Below are 19,609 nucleotides of genomic sequence, written 5' to 3'. Positions count from 1 at the left end.
ATGTTGATGGTCCTTTGCCGGATGCAGATCCGGTAGGTTCCGGTACCAAGCCCGACTATCTCGGAACGATTTCTTAGGACCACATGCGACCTTCTTGGCCATACCGCCCTCCCATCCCCTATATCCATGAGGAGTTCGGGGTCGCCAGAGCCTCGCCTGTTGATGAAACAGGATTCGCCACAGATAGGTGAGGTTGACAATTGGATTTGCTGAAGCTATATATTGCGCTGGCAACCTGAAAGGGTTGCGCTACACAACCCCTTGAATCTGGTATTTTAGTCGCCTCTTACGACAGGCATACCTACCGCGGGTATATTCTGACCCACTAAACCGCTGGGTCACGGAGAGCGGTTGATGGACGACTATTTTCCAAATTTAAACAAACTCGGATTCGGACATATATCTACAACGTAAACAAATGTTTCCATCTTATTCGTTCGTTCTAAGGTAACTGAGGTCAACTCATTTTGACTGTGAGTCAGTCACTCATAAAACTGCATTACGTGACTCAAAACATATGTGGGTTGGGTTGTTCTCCCCAATTTGAGGACACAATACACAAATGGTCGCAGTGGCATCCTCGTGTAGATATCTGCCAATCAGTTCGTCCTTTTAACTTCGGTTAAACGATTCACAAGTTCTTAGAAATTTAAACGCCGTCAACAAATTGGGAGCACTATACTCATTAGGTCCAGAAAAATACAGCGTTTCAGATCCCAGCGGGTTAGGAGGTCAGAATATACCCGCGGTAGATATGCCTGTCGTAAGAGGCGACTAAATTACCAGATTCAAGGGGCTGTGTAGCGCAACCCTTTCCGGTTGCCGGCGCAATATACAGCTTCTCCAAACCCAATTGTCAACCTCACCTATCCGTGTCGAATCCTGTTTCATTAACAGACGAGGCTCTGGCGACCCCAAGCTCCTCATGGAACTTGGCGGTGGGGAGGGAGGGGTGGCCTGAAGGTTTAATGTGGCCATATAAATCGTTCCCGAGATGGTCGGGCTAGCACCTTAATGGTGTTGTGTTACCGGAGCGGACCTGATCTGTATTCGGCAAATTACCATCACATCGATAACACTCCCCAAAGGCTTCGGCGAGTAACCTTATCGCTACAACAACAACAACAACAACAACAGAGTTTCAGAATTTTACCCATTTTCAAATACCTTTTGCTTCATTAAGTATCTTTATGAATTAGTTTTCTGTACACCGATGACTTAGTTCTTCCGTCCCGCTTCTCTCAGTGCCAAATTTTTGCCTCACGAATTATATTAAAATGCTTGAAACACTTTGAATCGAGAACCATTCTTTAACAGATACATCAACGCTTTTACAAAAAACTAAATAAACAAGTAAGGAAGGCTAAGTTCGGGTGTAACCGAACATTACATACTCAGCTGAGAGCTTTGGAGACAAAATAAGTAAAATCACCATGTCGGATAATTAATCTAGGGTAACCATGTAATGTGTTTGTATGACATGGGTATCAAATGAAAGGTATTAATGAGGGTTTTAAAAGGGAGTGACCCTTAGTTGTACATGTGAAGGCATTTTCGAGATATCGACCAAAATGTGGACCAGGGTGACGCAGAACATCATCTGTCGGGTACCGCTAATTTATTTATATATGTAATACTACGAACAGTATTCCTGGCAAGATTCCAAGGGCTTTTGATTTCGCCCTGAAGAACTTTTTCATTTTCTTCTACTTAATATGGTAGGTGTCACATCCATTTTACAAAGGTTTTTTCTATATTTATATTTTGCGTCAATAAACCAATCGAATTACCATGTTTCATCCCTTTTTTCGTATTTGGTATAGAATTATGACATTTTTTTTCATTTTTCGTAATTTTCGATATCGAAAAAGTGGGCGTGGTCATAGTCGGATTTTGCCCATTTTAAATACCAAGATAAAGTGAGTTCAGATAAGTACATGAACTAAGTTTAGTGAAGATATATCGGTTTTTGCTCAAGATATCGTGTTAACGGCCGAGCGGAAGGACAGACGGTCGACTGTGTATAAAAACTGGGCGTGGCTTCAACCGATTTCGCCCATTTTCACAGAAAACAGTTACCGTCATAGAATCTATGCCCCTACCAAATTTCACAAAGATTGGTAAATTTTTGTTCGACTTATGGCATTAAAAGTATTGTAGGCAAACTAATTTTCTTTTATTTTTGTATTTTGTTGCACCATATCATTACTGGAGTTGAATGTTGGCATAATTTACTTATATACTGTAAAGATATTAAATGTTTGTTAAAATTTGACTCTTAAATTCGTGTTCGACATACGATTTTGCTAATTTTTATTTAGAACACATATAGTAATAGGAGTAACGATCCTGCCAAATTTCATCATGATATCTTCAGCTTGCAAAACTTGTAAATTACTTCCTATTAAAAGTGGGCGGTGCCACGCCCATTGTCCAACATTTTACTGTATTTCTATTCTGCGTCATAAGGTCAACCCACCTACCAAGTTTCATCGCTTTATCCGTGTTTGGTAATGAATTATCACACTTTTTCGATTTTTCGAAATTTTCGATATCGAAAAAGTGGGCGTGTTTATAGTCCGATATCGTTCATTTTAAATGTCGATCTGAGATGAGTGCCCAGGAACCTACATACCAAATTTCATCAAGATACCTCAAAATTTACTCAAGATTTGGTGTTAACGGACAGACGGACGGACGGACGGACATGGCTCAATCAAATTTTTTTTTCGATACTGATGATCTATATCTTCTCGATTCCTTTATACCTGCACAACCAACCGTTATCCAATAAAAATAAAAATATACTCTGTGTGCAAAGCACGCTGAGTATAAAAACAGCAGAGTACCCACTTGAAAAATGCCGTTAGCAACCGTTAGTTAGCGACCACCTTTGACGCCATCAATTCATTCTAATTCACCGGCAAAATAAAAGCAAAAAAATGTTCGTCTATAAAAATTCAAGTAGTGGAGCAGAGAAACATGGCCCCCAACTCCATATTTTGCGTCATCAATGCAAACAAAATACGAATATTTGTTTCAAGGGCGCTTTTTTGAGGTTGTAGAAATTGGTCAATATTCTGCTTAGCCTTGTTACTTTTTCTTTGATTGCTTAATCAGTTCTGTTTTTAACTGTGAAAATATGTTGCCCAAGCGATTTTTTGTCAAAATCGATTTTGAGTTGCACGCGGTGAGTGAATCTTGTGATAGAGGACGAGTTGGAAAGCTTGTGAACTAGTTTAATTCGACCTTGTGACGAAATGGTCAGAGCCCCAACCTGTTTAAATGGGGTTAAATCCGTTTCGGCCAGAGTTATACTGTCAGGCTTTTTCTATTTTGATAAGGAAGAGGATAGATTTTTATCGAACTTCGCAGACTAGCTACAGCGGAAAGAGAGACTTTTGGCAAATGCTCAGCTAGGCAATTTAACGAATTCATTTGCGATAAAGATTGCCGTTGGGGGTATTTTTGCCGTCACAGCAATAGCCAAACAGGAACGACGCAATTTCTTTACTCTCAAATTTCCCAAGTGATAAGTGCAGGATATTTTTCTTTTTCCTCAAAGCTGCCCCGTCCATCACGTTTCCTGTAGGGCCGTGATATTAGCCCTGTATGGGCAGAGAGGAAAGAAAAAGCGCAACATCCCTACGAGCACTAGATAACGTGATTTAGCCATCCTGTGAGTACAAATCAGTTTATTTGCAGCTGTAGGCCCTTGATTGGATTGGTGTGTGAGCGTTTCCGAATCACTCGATCTCCCTTCTTCAGCCTACTGCAGTTATAAACTAGCATATCCCTTCTTAAATTTACTAGGTGACTTGTCCCGGCGTTTGGCTTTGCACGCATGGTTATTTGGAAGTGACTATCAAAACCTTGGGCTATTTCTTTCGTACCGGTGCAATGGAGCCCCGTTTCCCTTTGCTGTGCCATGATAAATTCACTATGGAAGGATATTTTAAATCTGTTGGCTCACTATGTGAGCTGGAACGAGTTCTGGCCTCCGAGCAAGTTGAGATAACGTTATGGCAAAATGGACGCCGCATGGCCTACTTTTTGGGCAAATTAGCTGATGTAATGCATTCGGATATGCCCAAACTGACCTGCGAGCATAATATCAATGTGCAGATACTAATGAAGCCAACGTCAGCGTTTCCGGTAATTATAAGCACTAATACTATTGCATATTGCGTTAAATTCAAAATTTTATAATTAAAAGGGTATTATAGCGCCGAAGGTGGAGTTGAGCGCACGAGTGGGTGTTAAAGATCGGTTGTCATCAACTACGCCAAGCAATCGTGACAAACGGAAGAGTACAAGAAATACCGATTTACGCGAGCTAGAATTCGATACAACGCATGTGACGAATCGTCATGGCCTGCAGCAATCCTCCGCAGCGGCAAGCTGTTTTAATTATTTGGAAGAGAAAAGGCGTCAAAGATCTGTTTGTCATGCAAAAACAAGTTGTGGAAGTGGGTAAGTTTAGCAGTTATGCAATTACTATCATAATGGCCAACTTATCCCTAATTTATATTAAGCCAGTTTCATGAGGTAGTATAGCTCGTTGATTTCAGCCAAACGTATTAGTACACCGCGGACTTTTTTAGGTGACTCCATTGATATCCGGGCAAAGCACTAGAGAGCACTGTAATCAAAACTATTCCAGAAAGACAACGTAGTACAATGTATGATATGGTACACTCAATGTACCAACAGATCATTGAAAAGTCCCTCGACATGATAACATAGAGTTGGCCTAGTTATGACTTTACGATGGCCTAGAAGGTTGCATGTGGTTATACTAAATTGTCCCCGATATGGTCGGGCTAGTGCCTTAATGGTGCTTGTTACCGGAACGTACCAGATATGCATCCGGCAAAGAATCATCAACATCGATAACACTCCCCAAGACCTTCGGGGAGGGTCCTTATCGCCCCAAAAACAGAATATGGGTAGTTTTTAATGTTTGCAAAAAAGATATTAAATTATTCAATCTACCAGTATTATTTCTCCTAGTTTGAGTTCCATTCTTAGTTGAAAAAAGTCTTTAAGATTGTTTTTATAAGTTTTTCCTGCGGAATTTTCAGATTTTCGACAGTTTCATGTGCTCAGCCATGTGGCAATGCATCGAAATTATTGGACAATGAATCAGTTGCATGTAAAAGTGATGGCGAACGACGTCTATCAATTGGCTCCAGGTAGGGAGGAAAAATTAAAAATATTTTGTGAAATATTAATGCAATTTTTTCTATAGTATTAACAGAAATAGCTCACCAAATCTAAGTCAAATTACAAGGATGAGCAGCCCTCGTCAGCATAGTCACTACAACTGCTCGGTTTCGACAATAACGGCACCTGACGAACATCAACGCCAATGTTACATATGCCAATCTTACCGTAAAGTATTTTCGTAAAACTTACATTAATGCTTAAAAATAAATTAACATTTTTAGAAATGAATTGGTTTTTATTAAATTTTGATGAGATGTGATTTAAATTATATTGAATGTGATAATTTTGTGGCACGTTGTGCAGTTATGCTTATTTCTTATTTGTAATATTAAATTAAATTTTTCACTGGCAATCGCTATTTAGTCACTATGCGCCTTAAGAGCTATGCTCTTTGCATCACACAAATTCACCAAAGTCGCTTTGCCCAAAAGCACCTGCTACCAAACATATGAATAAATTGTAAGGTACTGCTTTGCCAGCCATCGTTTTTGGTAAACGACCACGCAGCCGTATGCAAACACGTGCTATGTCACGTAAAGTGCTATGCACCTCTGGTTCAATGGGTATATGTAGACAGGATAAGGTAGCATATAACCAAGTACCTATCCAAGCATCCGTATCAGTAAGATCTAAAACTTTTTCATCATTTGCACTAGTCATATCGCAAGCAGCATTGGATGTTGATGGCGTTGCATCGTCTGTGGTTGCCAATTTACGCAATACATCATTTTCTTCGCCCTCACGCAACCAATCGCATATATATTCCAACAATTGCTCTAGCGTGCGTTGACTGAAACGTAATACGAGTTTGAGTAATGGTGGATTCTCTTGACAGAATTTGCGCCACGTTGCAGGTTCGTTGGTTAATGGTGGCTCTAATGTTTGATCATATTTTTGTCGATGCAATTCAAGACGTAGCATTACAACTTTTTCACGTGTTTGCTCAAAATCTATCAATTGGAATTCTTTCCATTCCTTTGTTGGGCGCTCACCGGGTACGGGTATAGATTTAAGTGGTTGCTTCAATTTAAAATTACTATGTATATTACCTCCAAAATATTTTATTGGCTTACTAACCTCCTGATCTTTGAAATTCTCAGTCAGTGCTGCTGCTGTCTGATTTTTCACAACCTTGCTTGGATCCTTCACCATCACAGCCGGACATTGCTTGCGTTCGTACAGCATATGCGTGAGATATTCTTCGCCATCTTTGGGTGGCGCGGTCGGATCAAAATCTGGCCCAGGTTCTTGTATTTCTAAAGCCTATGCTTTCATAGAGTAAATTTACGTCAAAAGAAAAAAACAGTACATATACTTCCGCTACCTTACCTGTTGTTGAAATGTGTCCATTTTGCTGCTTCCACTGCTAATGTCCATTTCGTCGTTCCCGTCCAATGGTTTGCTTGATTTATAAAGCACGTTTGCTTTACGATTTGGTTTTTGTTCGACTTGATATAGCACTTCGCCGCTTTTAGTGGCCATTTCTCATAAAACCTTTATTTGCAAATAGAAGCCAGCAAACCAAAACAAAAGCCGCAAATTTTTACTTGTCAAATAAAATCTATAAGAGTGGACAGTGATGATCAGAGTTGCGTGCGCGTAAGTGTGGCCAAGTCAGGTCAACGGAAGTGGGCTGATTTTGAAAGGAAAATATTTAGAAATTCAGCATTATTTTTTATTTAAAAATGCTATCCTACTCTTTGAAAAAGTAGAAGTGATTAAGAAAATTATTTTAAATTAGAAGTGGATTTTTGAGATCGATTTATTTCAGGAAGTGGGTGTCCGTCTGAATCCGGAACACATTTTTTATAGTTCAAAATAAAGTAAAATAGAATGACCCCAGCGGGTTAGTCGACTTAGAAAAAGCAATTTAGATTTCATTAGAAGCAATTTAGGGGGTCAGAATATACCCGCGGTAAGTATGCCTGTCGCAAGAGGCGACTAAAATACCAGATTCAAGGATATACTCAAAGATATACAGCTTCTCCAAACCCAATTGTCAACCTCACCTATCCGCGGCGAATCCTGTTTCACTAAAAGACGTGGCTCTGGCGACTCCAAGCTCCTCATAGAACTTGGGGGTGGGGAGGCAGGGATGGCCTAAAGATTTAATGTGGCCATATAAATCGTTCCCGAGATGGTCGGGCTAGCACCTTAATGGTGCTGTGTTACCGGAGCGTACCGGATCTGTATCCGGCAAAGGACCATCACATCGATAACACTCCTCAAAGGCTTCGGGAAGTAACCTTATCGCTACAACAACAACAACAACAACAACAACAGTCGACTTAGAATATACCAGCGGCAGGTATGCCTGTCGTACGAAGCCACTGAAATGCACAAATGACTGAATGGGTTACCAGCGCAACTAAAAGCTGCTCCAACCAAGTTGTCAACCTCATATACGCGTGGCGAATCGTGTTTCTTTGGCTGCCGTGGCGCTGGAGACCCAAAGTTAGGGGAGTGTCTTTATCGCTACAACATTAAAAACAAAGTAAAATAGAAAAAAAGACAAACAATTTTGAAATTTTCCTACTAAATACGACGGACGAATAAGGAAAACGTTTATTTTACTTTGTTGAGTTGTGGGGCGAAGATCGAGATAGCGGTACCGTTGCTATTGTAGTTGTCCTTGTTTTTGTAACAATAAAAGCACTCCCCTCGAACTAAAGATCTGTGGATTATAGTAGAGTAGGAATGCCTTTGTGCGTATTATTATAAGTCCCTTAATCCGATTGGACCCATTTTAGTTATAGAGGTTCTAAAGGTGTCGGATGTTTGCAACATAATAGCCTCTATAAACAGTTTGACTGTGTTAAATTCATCCCGTCTGATTTCATGATTATCGAAGCAATTTTCTGCAGTCTGACTGCTCAACACTTTTAAGTTAAATACAACTTTAAATTTTAAATGGTCACACATGCCGTCCAAAGTGGTTTTACAAAACGTAGGTCCTTTGAAACGTTTGCTGGTTATGTCGAAAGCCGGTCCGAAGCTCAATATCTACAAATGGCTTGGATACTTTTGGCTCAGTTTAACGACTAGCAGCAATGTTGCTCAGCTCAGATTGGGTTCGCATCTTCCACAGCGCCCCTGCGTGACTACATGCTCGGTATTACGAAACAGAGCTATCCGGAGTAGCTGTAGATACTAATGGTATAATGTCTCTCGAAAAGGGAGGAGGGTTGATGCGGCGTGGCATTCACTACTTATTACATTGTATATTCTTTCTACTTGAAATCGGCCACAGGAACAATATCTTAAAAAGACAAGGTTTAGCTGTACGTTAAGGAGGTGCAGACTTGTCACTTGCCGATGGTAGGACGCAGGGACTGCACAATGAGTTTACGGATGGATTTTTCGCTACACCCTCCATTTCGTCTGCTCATGCCTGGCAAGCTAAGCAAAGATTTCACCAGAACACAGATTTTCCTGTAAAACACGTTATGTTGGGCACAACTTTACAGACGACGCAGCTGCGCTGGCGAGAAAACAACGTCAGGTAGGAAAATTTAGCACAAATTTAAAGATCACAACGTCGGAACTTGCAAACGATCGATTCGCATACAAAGAGAAAATGCAAAGAACTTTCCTGAACTGCTGATCTATGGCGTGGGCAAATTAAGTTCAACGATGAAATTTTTGTCATATTTTCTCGGCGCTGGTGGTCATTTGTCGAAAATCGATCCCTTCGGATACTAACACCATTAAGGAACTAGCTGAACTATCTTGGGAACTGGATGTCTTACTGGTGCTGTGCCATGGCTAACTAACTGTGTGTTTGACTGCGACGAAGTTAAGTCATTCCAGCAGAAGATCATTATTCGCCATGTGTGACCAGCAAAAGTAAATCAAGTTTTCATTGGCCAGGCATGTGTGACAAAGAAACTAACTAAATTGAAAATGGTAGTGAACATACAGGACAGACGAGGGACTTACCAATTCGTTGTCATGGTTAAAACAAATTACCTGTTGGGGAGTTAGCCATCTTATGTATGTCTCCAAGCTATCTCTGTGTACCTTTGTTCTTAATGAAATAAAGACACAAGCTTGAATGCTACCTCTGTTAAAATAAGGGAGTGGAGGCAATCAAGAATATCCATATCGTTGGATACCATAGATGGAACCATCACTCCTAACGATGGGCACATTAAATTAAGTTGGGGATGGTACTACTGTTTTATTTATATAGAAACTCTCCTCTTTACATAAAGCAGTACGGGGCGAATTATATATAACGCAACGAGTCCTTTGTTCTCGTGTTAAACAAAATTCGAATGCTTATATCAGGGTCCGTATCGTGTTAGACGATCCGTGATCAAAACTCCTTTTTTAAAATACAATAGCTCTGAAATAGTGAATCCTTTGAATGACATATACTTACTAATTGCCATACGTACTCATCTTACCCATGTTTTTTCTCCTTATGGTGTGCATGTCGTATGGAGAGACCAATTGTGACTTCCTATCGGAAGTGTTGGACAGATCCTTTTTCTACTATATTTCATACTTTTACGGACATTGCCCGACAGGGCTTCTTTATACCCCTACGGGTACTTGCGCATAGATCATCTTTGTACTCTTTGTAAATATATCCTCATCGTACTCCTACGGGATCTGTCGAGTCGGACAAGTACTCTTTCTACCCGTACGGGAAGTGTTACCTATTTTTTCAAACTCTAATACAATTGGCCAATTCTCAAGAGTGTTGTAATCGTGTAAAATGTTAAGATTTGAGTCGTTTCATTGGAATTGTTTAAAAATAAAACTTAAGCAAATGTTTGATAATGGTACATATGGCACTTATATTTTAAGGAAGGTTCGATATGGTTCCTTTAGTTCTTAAATTGTTTGTTTCGATTCCGTTTACCTATTTTTTTTATTCTACGCATTTCATTGCCGTATTTTTTTTTTAAATTGGCTTCATGAATTTCAAATTGATAATCCCCCAACAGTACCCAAACGGGACCAAAGGGGATCAATTATACCCCAATGTAAAGACTAGTTCCACGCCTTTTTGTAGGGCTGTGAATAGTTGATATTTCACGCAGAGACTGCGCAGCCCTGTATCACCAGCTTTTTCGTGAGTACGATACCAGTAGGTATCGGGTGCTTTCCCCAGATACTTTTTTGGTATCAATTACTTTCTTCCTTCCTTTCAATAAGTAACGAGTACAAGCTGGTATCGGAACAACACTCGTTAGGTTAGGAGTAATTTGCGCGTAAATTACAAATGAAGCCAAACCTAAGTATGTGAGTCTGTATATGGTTTAAGCATTAGAAATGTATACTCATCATCAAAACCAGCATCAGTAGCCTTAACATGCATTTAAAGCCTCGTCACATAAGCAGTTTTTCATATACATAGATGCGTTTAACTCAATCTTATGCATTATGGATAGATTGCACGTAGTTTTATGGAGAACGGTAGATTGAGCGACACTAGCGGCATCTGACATGAAAAAGTAGCCAACTTGCAACTTTTGTTGCAGGCAAAGCATAAGAAGAAGAATTTGACATTTGCTTTGGCCAAGGGTGCTGGCACACTTTGCAAGTGAAATAATTTTTACCACCCGTTGGTAACTTTTCGAACATTTTTCGTAATTAAACACTGCAATATTACAAATGAATATGACACAAAATATGTTAGCAAGTATTTTTTGTTGTATAGGGAGAATGTTTATAACAGTGTTCGCGAAATTTTGTATGTAAATTGACAACACGAAATAAACTGGAATTGCCAAGTCTGAAGTTCCTTCATATTGTTACGAATATTAGCAAAACTAAGGAGTGCTGCCATTTCCAGGCCGATTCTAAGCAGTGACGTGAATTCACATCAATAATTCAATCATTATGTATCTACATAAACGAATCAATAATTGCGTCTACACATATGTACACATTCCGACGAGCAACATTTACATACAAGGCAGCGAGAGATGAGATGTCACACACAGTGAATTTACTTATACGCTTATGTGTGTGCGGGAAACTGTAAACTACAAACTCACATATGTACATCTGAGAAGCGCTAAAAAGTAGACAATTGTAAACAAGTAGAAACTATATGAGAACTATACACACACGAATATAGTTGGCAAGTTCTGGAAATGGAAGAGCCTAGAAGTATGCAGTAAACTATAAAAGCGGGACAGGCGAGTAAGAAGTAATTCAGTTTGAGTTGAGCTATCAATCAGTTTGATTAAGCACGCGATCTGGCGGCCAATAGTAGAGTTTCATTTGAGTTATCAATCAGTTTGGTTATTAAGCCAGCGAGTAGCAACGTATAAGTGTTATTGTGAAGTACTTTAATAAAGGCATTTTTCCATTGTTCAATATTGGAGTTATTTATTCAACAGTTTAGTGATTCGAACTTAGCGGAGGATTGCAAATAAGAGGATCTGCAGCAAATTCGTTACAATTGGTGTCAGAAGAGGAATTGTTGAATAAATTCCAAAGGACAACAAGGACATGGCAAAGTTCAGTGAATTGAAGATCCAGCAACTAAAGAAGGAGTTGGAGACCCGTGGATTGAATACAAGCGGCGTTAAACTTGAACTTCAGGCACGGCTACGAGAGGCAATGGAAGCAGAAGGAATTGATGTGGAAGAGCATGTCTTTCATCTTGAAGGCGAGGAGACAACAAAAATTGAAGAGAAAAACGAAACATCGCAATCGGTTACCAGCACAGACTTGAACGTGATATTGGCTGCAATATCTGCACAAACGTCGACAGTAACATCGAAAATTGAAGCACAAGAAACACGTATTTCAGAAATGTCGACACAAATTTCTTCACAACTGGAATCGCAGGAAATCCGTATAACATCCAAGATGGAAACTCAACTGGAAGAACAGAAGACATATATGGCATCCCAACTGGAATCGCAGGAGACACGCATAACATCAAAGATGGAAGAACAAGAAGAGCGCTTATCATTACAGGTGGCACAAATGTCTTCACAGTTAGAAGCACAGGAAGCAAGGGTACCATCAAAGCTGGAAGCGCAGGATGCAAAAATCGCTCAATTTCAGGCAGAAGTCGATGATTTGAAGGGTCGTATGGAGCAGTTACAATTAAATCGTCCAGCAGTTTCAGCGAGTAATCCAAAGGTAAAAACACCATCCTTTGACGGTTCTGTTCCTTTCCAGGTCTTTAAGCTACAGTTTGAGAAGACCGCAGCAGTGAACAACTGGCATGTGGAAGATAAAGTTGCCGCGCTCTTCGTAGCATTGAAAGGACCAGCTGCCGAAATCTTACAGACTATTCCAGAGTACGAACGGAACAGTTATGACGCATTGATGGCTGCTGTAGAACGGCGATACGGAAGCGAACACAGGAAACACATATTTCAAATAGAATTGCAAAACCGCTACCAAAAAGCTAACGAGACTTTGCAGGAGTTTGCTTCTGACATTGAAAGATTGGCTCATCTTGCAAATGCGGATGCACCCGTGGAATACACGGAAAGAGTGAAGATTCAGAGCTTTATAAATGGCATACGGGACGTCGAAACGAGCTACATACGCAAACCCAAAGCCAACATTCGCAGAAACGGTGTCACAAGCTCTGATTCAGGAAACAGCGTCGCTTCTGTGTAAGCCAGTTTTCAAAGCACGCCGTGTGGAAGTAGAAAGGCCAGAGTGGGTAGACGCAATATTGGAGGTGCTGAAAGGATCGCAAAATCGGAGTGAAAAAGTTATCAAATGCTTCAAATGCGGGAAGTCCGGTCACATTGCACGTCATTGCGATCTTGGTCCTAATAGTTCCAACAATGTGGGTGGCCGTAAATGCAAAGCTGGAGGAGATGAGCAAGAGCGAGTAAGAGATAAAGAACGAAAACTTGCCCCGGCTATTGAATGTCCTGTGATATCTGTGTCGCAAATTGGAAGGAAATCAAGCAGTCTTACAGTCAGAGGGAATGTGGATGGCAAGGAGCGTGTACTGACTGTAGATACGGGCGCATCTCATTCCTTGATTCGATCTGATTTGGTCTACAAGAGAGTAAAGTCATTACCTGGAGCGAGGTTGCGTACGGTCACAGGCGAATATAACCAAGTCCAGGGAGAAGTAATATGTGAAGTCCTAATTGGGAAGGTCATGGTTCTACACAAATTCGTTGTGGCGGAGATCGTTGATGAAGTTATATTGGGAGTGGATTTCTTGGTTGACCATGACATCAAGATCGATATGCAGAGAAGGGTGATGCATTATGAGAACCAGATGTTCCACTTAACTTGAAAAAGGGTTCAGCAGTAAGCGAGTGCTGGTGGAGGAGATTCGCCAGAGGCCACGAAAGTCAAGGAAAGTAGATCGAGCAAAGGTTGATGGATCGAATGTGCCAAATAAAGCGAAATTAAAAGTACCTCCGAGGAAAAGACCGGCATCAACAAACCCTAATGGACGCACTAAAATGACTGAAAGAATTTTTCAAAAAGAATGCAAGGATGGTTTCAAGCCAGCGCGCACTTTTGTTGGGAAACGTCGGAACGGTACTGAGTATGTGAAGCCAATCCGTCAAGAACAAGCTCTACAAAGTAGTTCTTCATTGGCCAAGCAACAGAGTGCGAGAGAACGATCCAGAATAATGAGTAGTAAGATGGAACACAGGTACAACAGGGAAAATAATTCGGAAGTTTTCCGGAATGGAGATTTGGTACTGTTAAACAACCCTCACCGGCGGAAAGGTGTTCCAGCCCAATTTCGGTGCAGTTGGGAAGGCCCGTACAAAGTTGTGAAGAAGATCAGTGATACCATCTACCGCATACAAACCACTGGGAAACCACGGATTAGAAGTGTGGTACATTTAGAGATGCTAGCGGCGTTTAGATTGGGAGATTTGTCTGATCGGGACGATCAGACTTAGGTGGAGAGCAGTGTTACGAATATTAGCAAAACTAAGGAGTGCTGCCATTTCCAGGCCGATGCTAAGCAGTGACGTGAATTCACATCAATAATTCAATCATTATGTACCTACATAAACGAATCAATAATTGCGTCTACACATATGTACACATTCCGACGAGCAACATTTCCATACAAGGCAGCGAGAGATGAGATGTCACACACAGATGAATTTACTTATACGCTTATGTGTGTGCGGGATACTGTAAACTACAAACTCACATATGTACATCTGAGAAGCGCTAAACAAGTAGAAACTATATGAGAACTATACACACACGAATATAGTTGGTAAGTTCTGGAAATGGAAGAGCCTAGAAGTATGCAGCGTAAACTATAAAAGCGGGGCAGGCGAGTAAGAAGTAATTCAGTTTGAGTTGAGCTATCAATCAGTTTGATTAAGCACGCGATCTGGCGGCCAATAGTAGAGTTTCATTTGAGTTATCAATCAGTTTGGTTATTAAGCCAGCGAGTAGCAACGTATAAGTGTTATTGTGAAGTACTTTAATAAAGGCATTTTTCTATTGTTCAATATTGGAGTTATTTATTCAACAGTTTAGTGATTCGAACTTAGCGGAGGATTCCAAATAAGAGGATTTGCAGCAAATTCGTTACAATATTTATAAACGCAACATCTTGGCTGATTGTGGCAATGTTACTGGAATGCATAAGTTTATGTTAAACGTTCCTATATGAAAATTTTCAATGTGCCGCTGCCTTAACAACTTCCCTGTCCAATGAGTCATATGCGACTCACAAGAGCGTATTGAAACAAGTTCATGAGTCACATGTGACTCATTTCTTTATACAACTTAAAGACACTTTCTTGGTATGAACGTGTCGTTATATATTTGTGAATTCTATGTGAGCGTATATCAAAAGACCGAAACTTTAGAAAATGAAAGAAAATTTCGAAATTTTGTTTCTGATACCTTTTTCTCATTTTCTTCAATTTTTGTATATATCTCTAAATTCAATTAAACAAAAAAGCACACTAATACACGCTTTTGACATTTATATATCAATTTACCGTTATTGTGATTCGAAAACTTAAATTATTTCTTATGGTCTTATATGTTCACATGTGACTCATTGAACGTGGTAAACAAAATTGTTTTTGCTACGTTCAGGAGTCACATTTGACTCACAAAACAAAATAGCCAAAATAAGGTAAATATATGTTAAATTATTTATAAAAATAATATTTTATAATATATATTCATATTATTCAATTAAGCAATAAAAAAAGTAATGGGCTTGGGGCATTCTCAAAGCGCTTTGTATGGGGACAGGGAAGTTGTTAAGTAATGAGTACAAGGTGATATCGGAACAACACTGGTTAGGTTATGGGTAATTTGCGCGTAAACTACAAATGAAGCCAAACCTAAGTATGTGAGTCTGGATTAGAGATATACGCCGCCCATAAATGCCGCCGCCGCCGCCGATTAGGGTCTTTTTTCGCACGCCGCCGCCGAAAGTCAAAAATATCGGCGCGGCGGCGGCGGCAGCGGCGTCCGGCGCGTTACTATATTTTCTAATCGTTTAAGACTGTTTATGCCATTTATTGTTCATGTCGAAAATTGGTCGGATATGGTCGAAAGTGGTATCAACGGATGCGCATAACTGCCAGAAAGAAACTAATTGCGAAATTTAACTCGTTCTAAATGTTCAAAAGTTATTTAAAAAAAACAGGCGTTTTCGATGTCAGCTTAACACGGACTTTCCATCACCCAATTCACAAAGTTATTAAAACAAAACACCAAAAGAAAAGTTATATAATAAATGTATATGCTCACTTTGCATATTTTTTTCAAAAAATTAATAATAAACAATGAATTCAAATAAAATGACCCAAGGTGTTTCAAATTGTTTTCAAATTGTCCTCAAGTTGTAAAAAAAACCAAAATACCCCAAAAAGTTGCCGATTTTTTTTAAATATTATATTGCGATTGGCTGAAAGAATAATCGAAATCAGTGATGCAAAATCCTTTGCCAAGTTCTAGGGGCATAAGCAGTCCATTGAAATGATTCTTACCTCATACTTAAGTTGATATATGTATGTATGAGAAGGGTTTGAAAAATTGCTTGGGCTTACATTCAAACATCTGTTGTTTATTTGCGAAATTATACAATAGCATCTGAAATTTTAATTTTGATTTTCACACTTCATCCTTCAACACCCAAGTCTACCGATTTCCTAAAGTTGGCGGTCCTATCCAAAACTAGTCCTTTGGAGTGAATTACAATGATTATAGCCTATGAACCAAGTTTAAATATCAACTACACGTTACGGCTCCGTTTACAAATGTGAATACGTAGGCACATATATGTATTTACCAGGTGAGGCTTTGTCCTTCGCAAGAACACTCAAAGTGGTGAAGCAAAAGCTCTCCGAATACAGTCGAACTAATGACCGTGTGTGCTACTACCCTAACGTAGTTGACATTCGAACTAGTGTGAAAACTGAAGCTTCGCGGTCATCCATAATGAGCTTTTATATCATAAGGCCGGAAACAGCAGTAAACATTTTCAACTTAAAATCGGTCGACTCTCATTCTAAAATATCGTTTTGATTTAAGGAAGAATATTGAAATCAATGTTGTGAACACAAACGTCTGCAAACTTTGGTCTACATTTAAAAAATTTTATCCAGGGTCCTTGTAAAATTTTAATTATGCAGATGCGCCGAGGACTACGATTTTCACCCATTACGCAATGACTTCCACTTAGATTGCTTATGATTTCGGGGGCGGCATCCTTGGCCGAATAGTCACTCCCTAACGTTTCATGGCGTTTCTCTGGTGTAGCTCGGCAGCATTACGCCACAAAAGCATCCGTTGGAAAGTCCTCGGGGCTACAGCTAGAGCTTCTAGGAAAGTGAAGTCGTCGAAGGTATGAGTTCGAAGTCGCAATTCTATAGCTTCTGTATTGGCATATGGTGTGAGGGTCAGGAGGCGTGGTAGCGTCTGGTTGTAGGGATTGCTACTGTTCGCACATCGGGAATTGTAGCTCTTAAAAACAGCCGAAAATACTGGAGGCGCCCTGTGCTACGAGAGTCATGAGTATTAATAGACCATTAATAGCAATCGTAAGTCGCCTTTGTGCATGACCGCCAAGGAGCCACAAATGATTTAAAGAAATTGTGTTCGCGACGTTTATTAGGAGTTAACCCTAGGTGAAACTACGCTTTGCACGAGATATGCAGACAAAAGTGTGGCTATTTTATGTATCTCTATTTCTTTTCAGCAGACGCAGCAGTACCAATTCCAAAGACCGGTGTTTGGTTCGAAGTCTCTCTGGAGTAAGTGAACGAGGGACAATCCCTCCGCAAGGAGCTACTCCTGAAAAATTTTGAACGGTCTGCGAGATCTTGAGGCGAAAACTCCGGATCTTTCCGAAATTGCCAACACGTTGATTTCCTTAAATACATACAAATAAAACCTTTCCTAAATATTATTTTTTTAAATAGAAGAATCAAGCTTTTTAAAGTAAGAACACCGGCGTACGCCGTCGCGCCGCCTACGCCGCCGCCGCCGCCGCCGATAAAGCTATCGGCGTAAACCTCTAGTCTGGATACAGTGTAAGCATTAGAAACGTATACTCATCATCAAAACCAGCATCACTAGCCTTAACATGCATTTAGATGCCCTGTTGCATATCTCAGCAAAGTAATACCCAAAATATGGAGCATTTTACTTTCGTCAGAGAAATTTTTGTTGTTTTGTTATTTCTGTTTTTTGCTTTACTTTCTTTTTTAAGTAACAAAATTGTTTGGTGGTCCACGTAAAAAGATTCAAATTGACCTTTGTGTAAAGTGGCAAAGTCATGATAAGCAATTTTCATTTACACAGAACATAAACAAGCAGACCTTTCACACGTGAGACTCATTGAGGCGTACGGGTCGGACATGGTGTATACGTTACGTCGCGATAAAATAAAAACAATAGGTATGTATGTGTGTTTATATGGGAAGGATATGCATGCATATCAACATATGTGCATGTGTATGTATGTGTGTGGGATATTAGTTTGTTTTCACTGCAATATTTGTTATTTTCTTGTTTGTATGTTAGCAATTACTTTGTAATTTTGTTTGCTGTCCAATAGAGGGTGCGCTACACACCTAAGGTATGTATGTATGTGTGCGGATTATTATACCTAATTAATAAAAAAGAAAAATATGATTAAGTAAATATTAATAATCTGTTTGCTTTGTATGACAATTTTACCAGTTTATTATGTTTCTTTTTGATGTGAAAACAAGTTTAATCACTCTCAGCTACATGGTGCCATACATAGTAACGATACGCTTAAACACTCAAGCGGCAATTAAGGAACGATGAGGAAAGGAGAGAAGGAAATTAAGAAAAAGAGCAAGAAGAAATTGAAAAATGGAATAGGCAAGGAAAAGAGAAAAACTAATTTAAGAGGAAAATTAAAGGTAAAATCAGATGGAAGGAAAGAGAGTAAGATTAAAAATGAAAAGATGGAAACGAATAAAAATAAGGAGATAGTAATAATATACTTAAACTCTGAACCGATGATTAAGCAGGAGTGACATAAGGTCAACGACCACTATGCCAATTGACATTATGACTTCCTAAAATGACCACATGGTCAAATGAAGTTATGACCAAACGACATGGACACAACATCAAAAATGTCAACCTTGTTGACATTAACCGTTTAAACGGCTCAGTGTCATTTAAGGAAGTTAGTCCATTCTCCTATTGTTTATTTGATATGTTACCCACCGCAATCAAGGTCTTTAGCTTTGAGTAGTGTGGTCTAGGGTAGTCTGACTGCTATGGAGTGCTTTGCTAACTATTTATGGATCAATTTCATCTTAGAATATTGGCAATTATGACAACAATGGGCACATGTTAGCGGGGCATGGTAAAAACATATTATGCACGAGGCAGCTGAGCACACGATATGGGTGCTGGTCTTTAGATATGGATGGTGGTCCCTAGATAAACTTTTTGGCATCCGAAGAGCCCATTTCCTTGTTGTGTGGGATTATGATAAGGTTCTGTTCTCCCAATATATGGGGATTTGCGTCGAACTCTACATGTTTTACGCCAACTCAGAATGCAATCTGCAAAGTAGATGAGTTTTTGCTGAGGAGAAATGCACTCGCAGTATTTGTCAAGCTACCGTCAAGGGTTGGCCCCGTTTAGAAATATTCTTTTCAACGTATTTTGATATGGGTTTTCCTCGGACTTGAACCCAGCACCTTTGCTGTAATAAGCGAGTATGCTACCACCACGCTACGGTGGCCGTCTTTTGTGGCATAGATGGGGTGAATTATCACTCCCTGCATCACTAAGAGTCGTACTTTTAGTGGGTCTGTATATTTAAACCAGTTACATTTTTATTAAGGAGGGTAGCGAGGTGGAGATGGGGCAGTCTAGACATGACGCCGAAATAATTTTATTCAAACCATTGCAAAGTGATTCTTGAATAATTTGGAAA

The 19,609-nt window shown here is 39.7% G+C and overlaps 2 protein-coding genes across 2 annotated transcripts; one reads left to right on the top strand and one right to left on the bottom strand.

Annotated features, from left to right (window-relative positions):
- Positions 1–3,142: 3,142 nt before the first annotated feature.
- LOC137233794 (uncharacterized) lies at positions 3,143–5,471 on the top strand. The gene is made up of 5 exons (XM_067757163.1): positions 3,143–3,190; positions 3,814–4,155; positions 4,217–4,473; positions 5,085–5,195; positions 5,252–5,471. The coding sequence occupies exons 1-5, from the start codon at positions 3,143–3,145 to the stop codon at positions 5,409–5,411; spliced, it is 918 nt and encodes a 305-aa protein (XP_067613264.1). The 3' UTR covers positions 5,412–5,471.
- On the bottom strand, positions 5,444–6,904 carry Gem2 (Gemin 2). The gene is made up of 3 exons (XM_067757161.1): positions 6,559–6,904; positions 6,307–6,492; positions 5,444–6,249 (listed from the first exon to the last, which is right to left on the bottom strand). The coding sequence occupies exons 1-3, from the start codon at positions 6,709–6,711 to the stop codon at positions 5,626–5,628; spliced, it is 963 nt and encodes a 320-aa protein (XP_067613262.1). The 5' UTR covers positions 6,712–6,904; the 3' UTR covers positions 5,444–5,625.
- Positions 6,905–19,609: the final 12,705 nt, after the last annotated feature.

This window comes from Eurosta solidaginis, chromosome 5 (genome assembly GCF_040869045.1).
Source record: "Eurosta solidaginis isolate ZX-2024a chromosome 5, ASM4086904v1, whole genome shotgun sequence".
NCBI lineage: Eukaryota > Metazoa > Arthropoda > Insecta > Diptera > Tephritidae > Eurosta > Eurosta solidaginis.
The sequence above is the reverse complement of the archived record's forward strand: the minus strand, read 5'-3'. Positions and strand labels throughout refer to the sequence as shown.

Excerpts from the sequence above, each read along its gene's own strand:
- LOC137233794 (XM_067757163.1), top strand. The coding sequence starts at position 3,143 with ATGTTGCCCAAGCGATTTTTTGTCAAAATCGATTTTGAGTTGCACGCG. Across the intron at positions 4,156-4,216 it reads AGCCAACGTCAGCGTTTCCG|GGTATTATAGCGCCGAAGGT; the intron begins GTAATTATAAGC and ends TATAATTAAAAG. Across the intron at positions 5,196-5,251 it reads CGTCTATCAATTGGCTCCAG|TATTAACAGAAATAGCTCAC; the intron begins GTAGGGAGGAAA and ends TTTTTTCTATAG.
- Gem2 (XM_067757161.1), bottom strand. The coding sequence starts at position 6,711 with ATGGCCACTAAAAGCGGCGAAGTGCTATATCAAGTCGAACAAAAACCA. Across the intron at positions 6,493-6,558 it reads TGGACACATTTCAACAACAG|GCTTTAGAAATACAAGAACC; the intron begins GTAAGGTAGCGG and ends ATGAAAGCATAG. Across the intron at positions 6,250-6,306 it reads AGAATTTCAAAGATCAGGAG|CAACCACTTAAATCTATACC; the intron begins GTTAGTAAGCCA and ends TTTAAATTGAAG.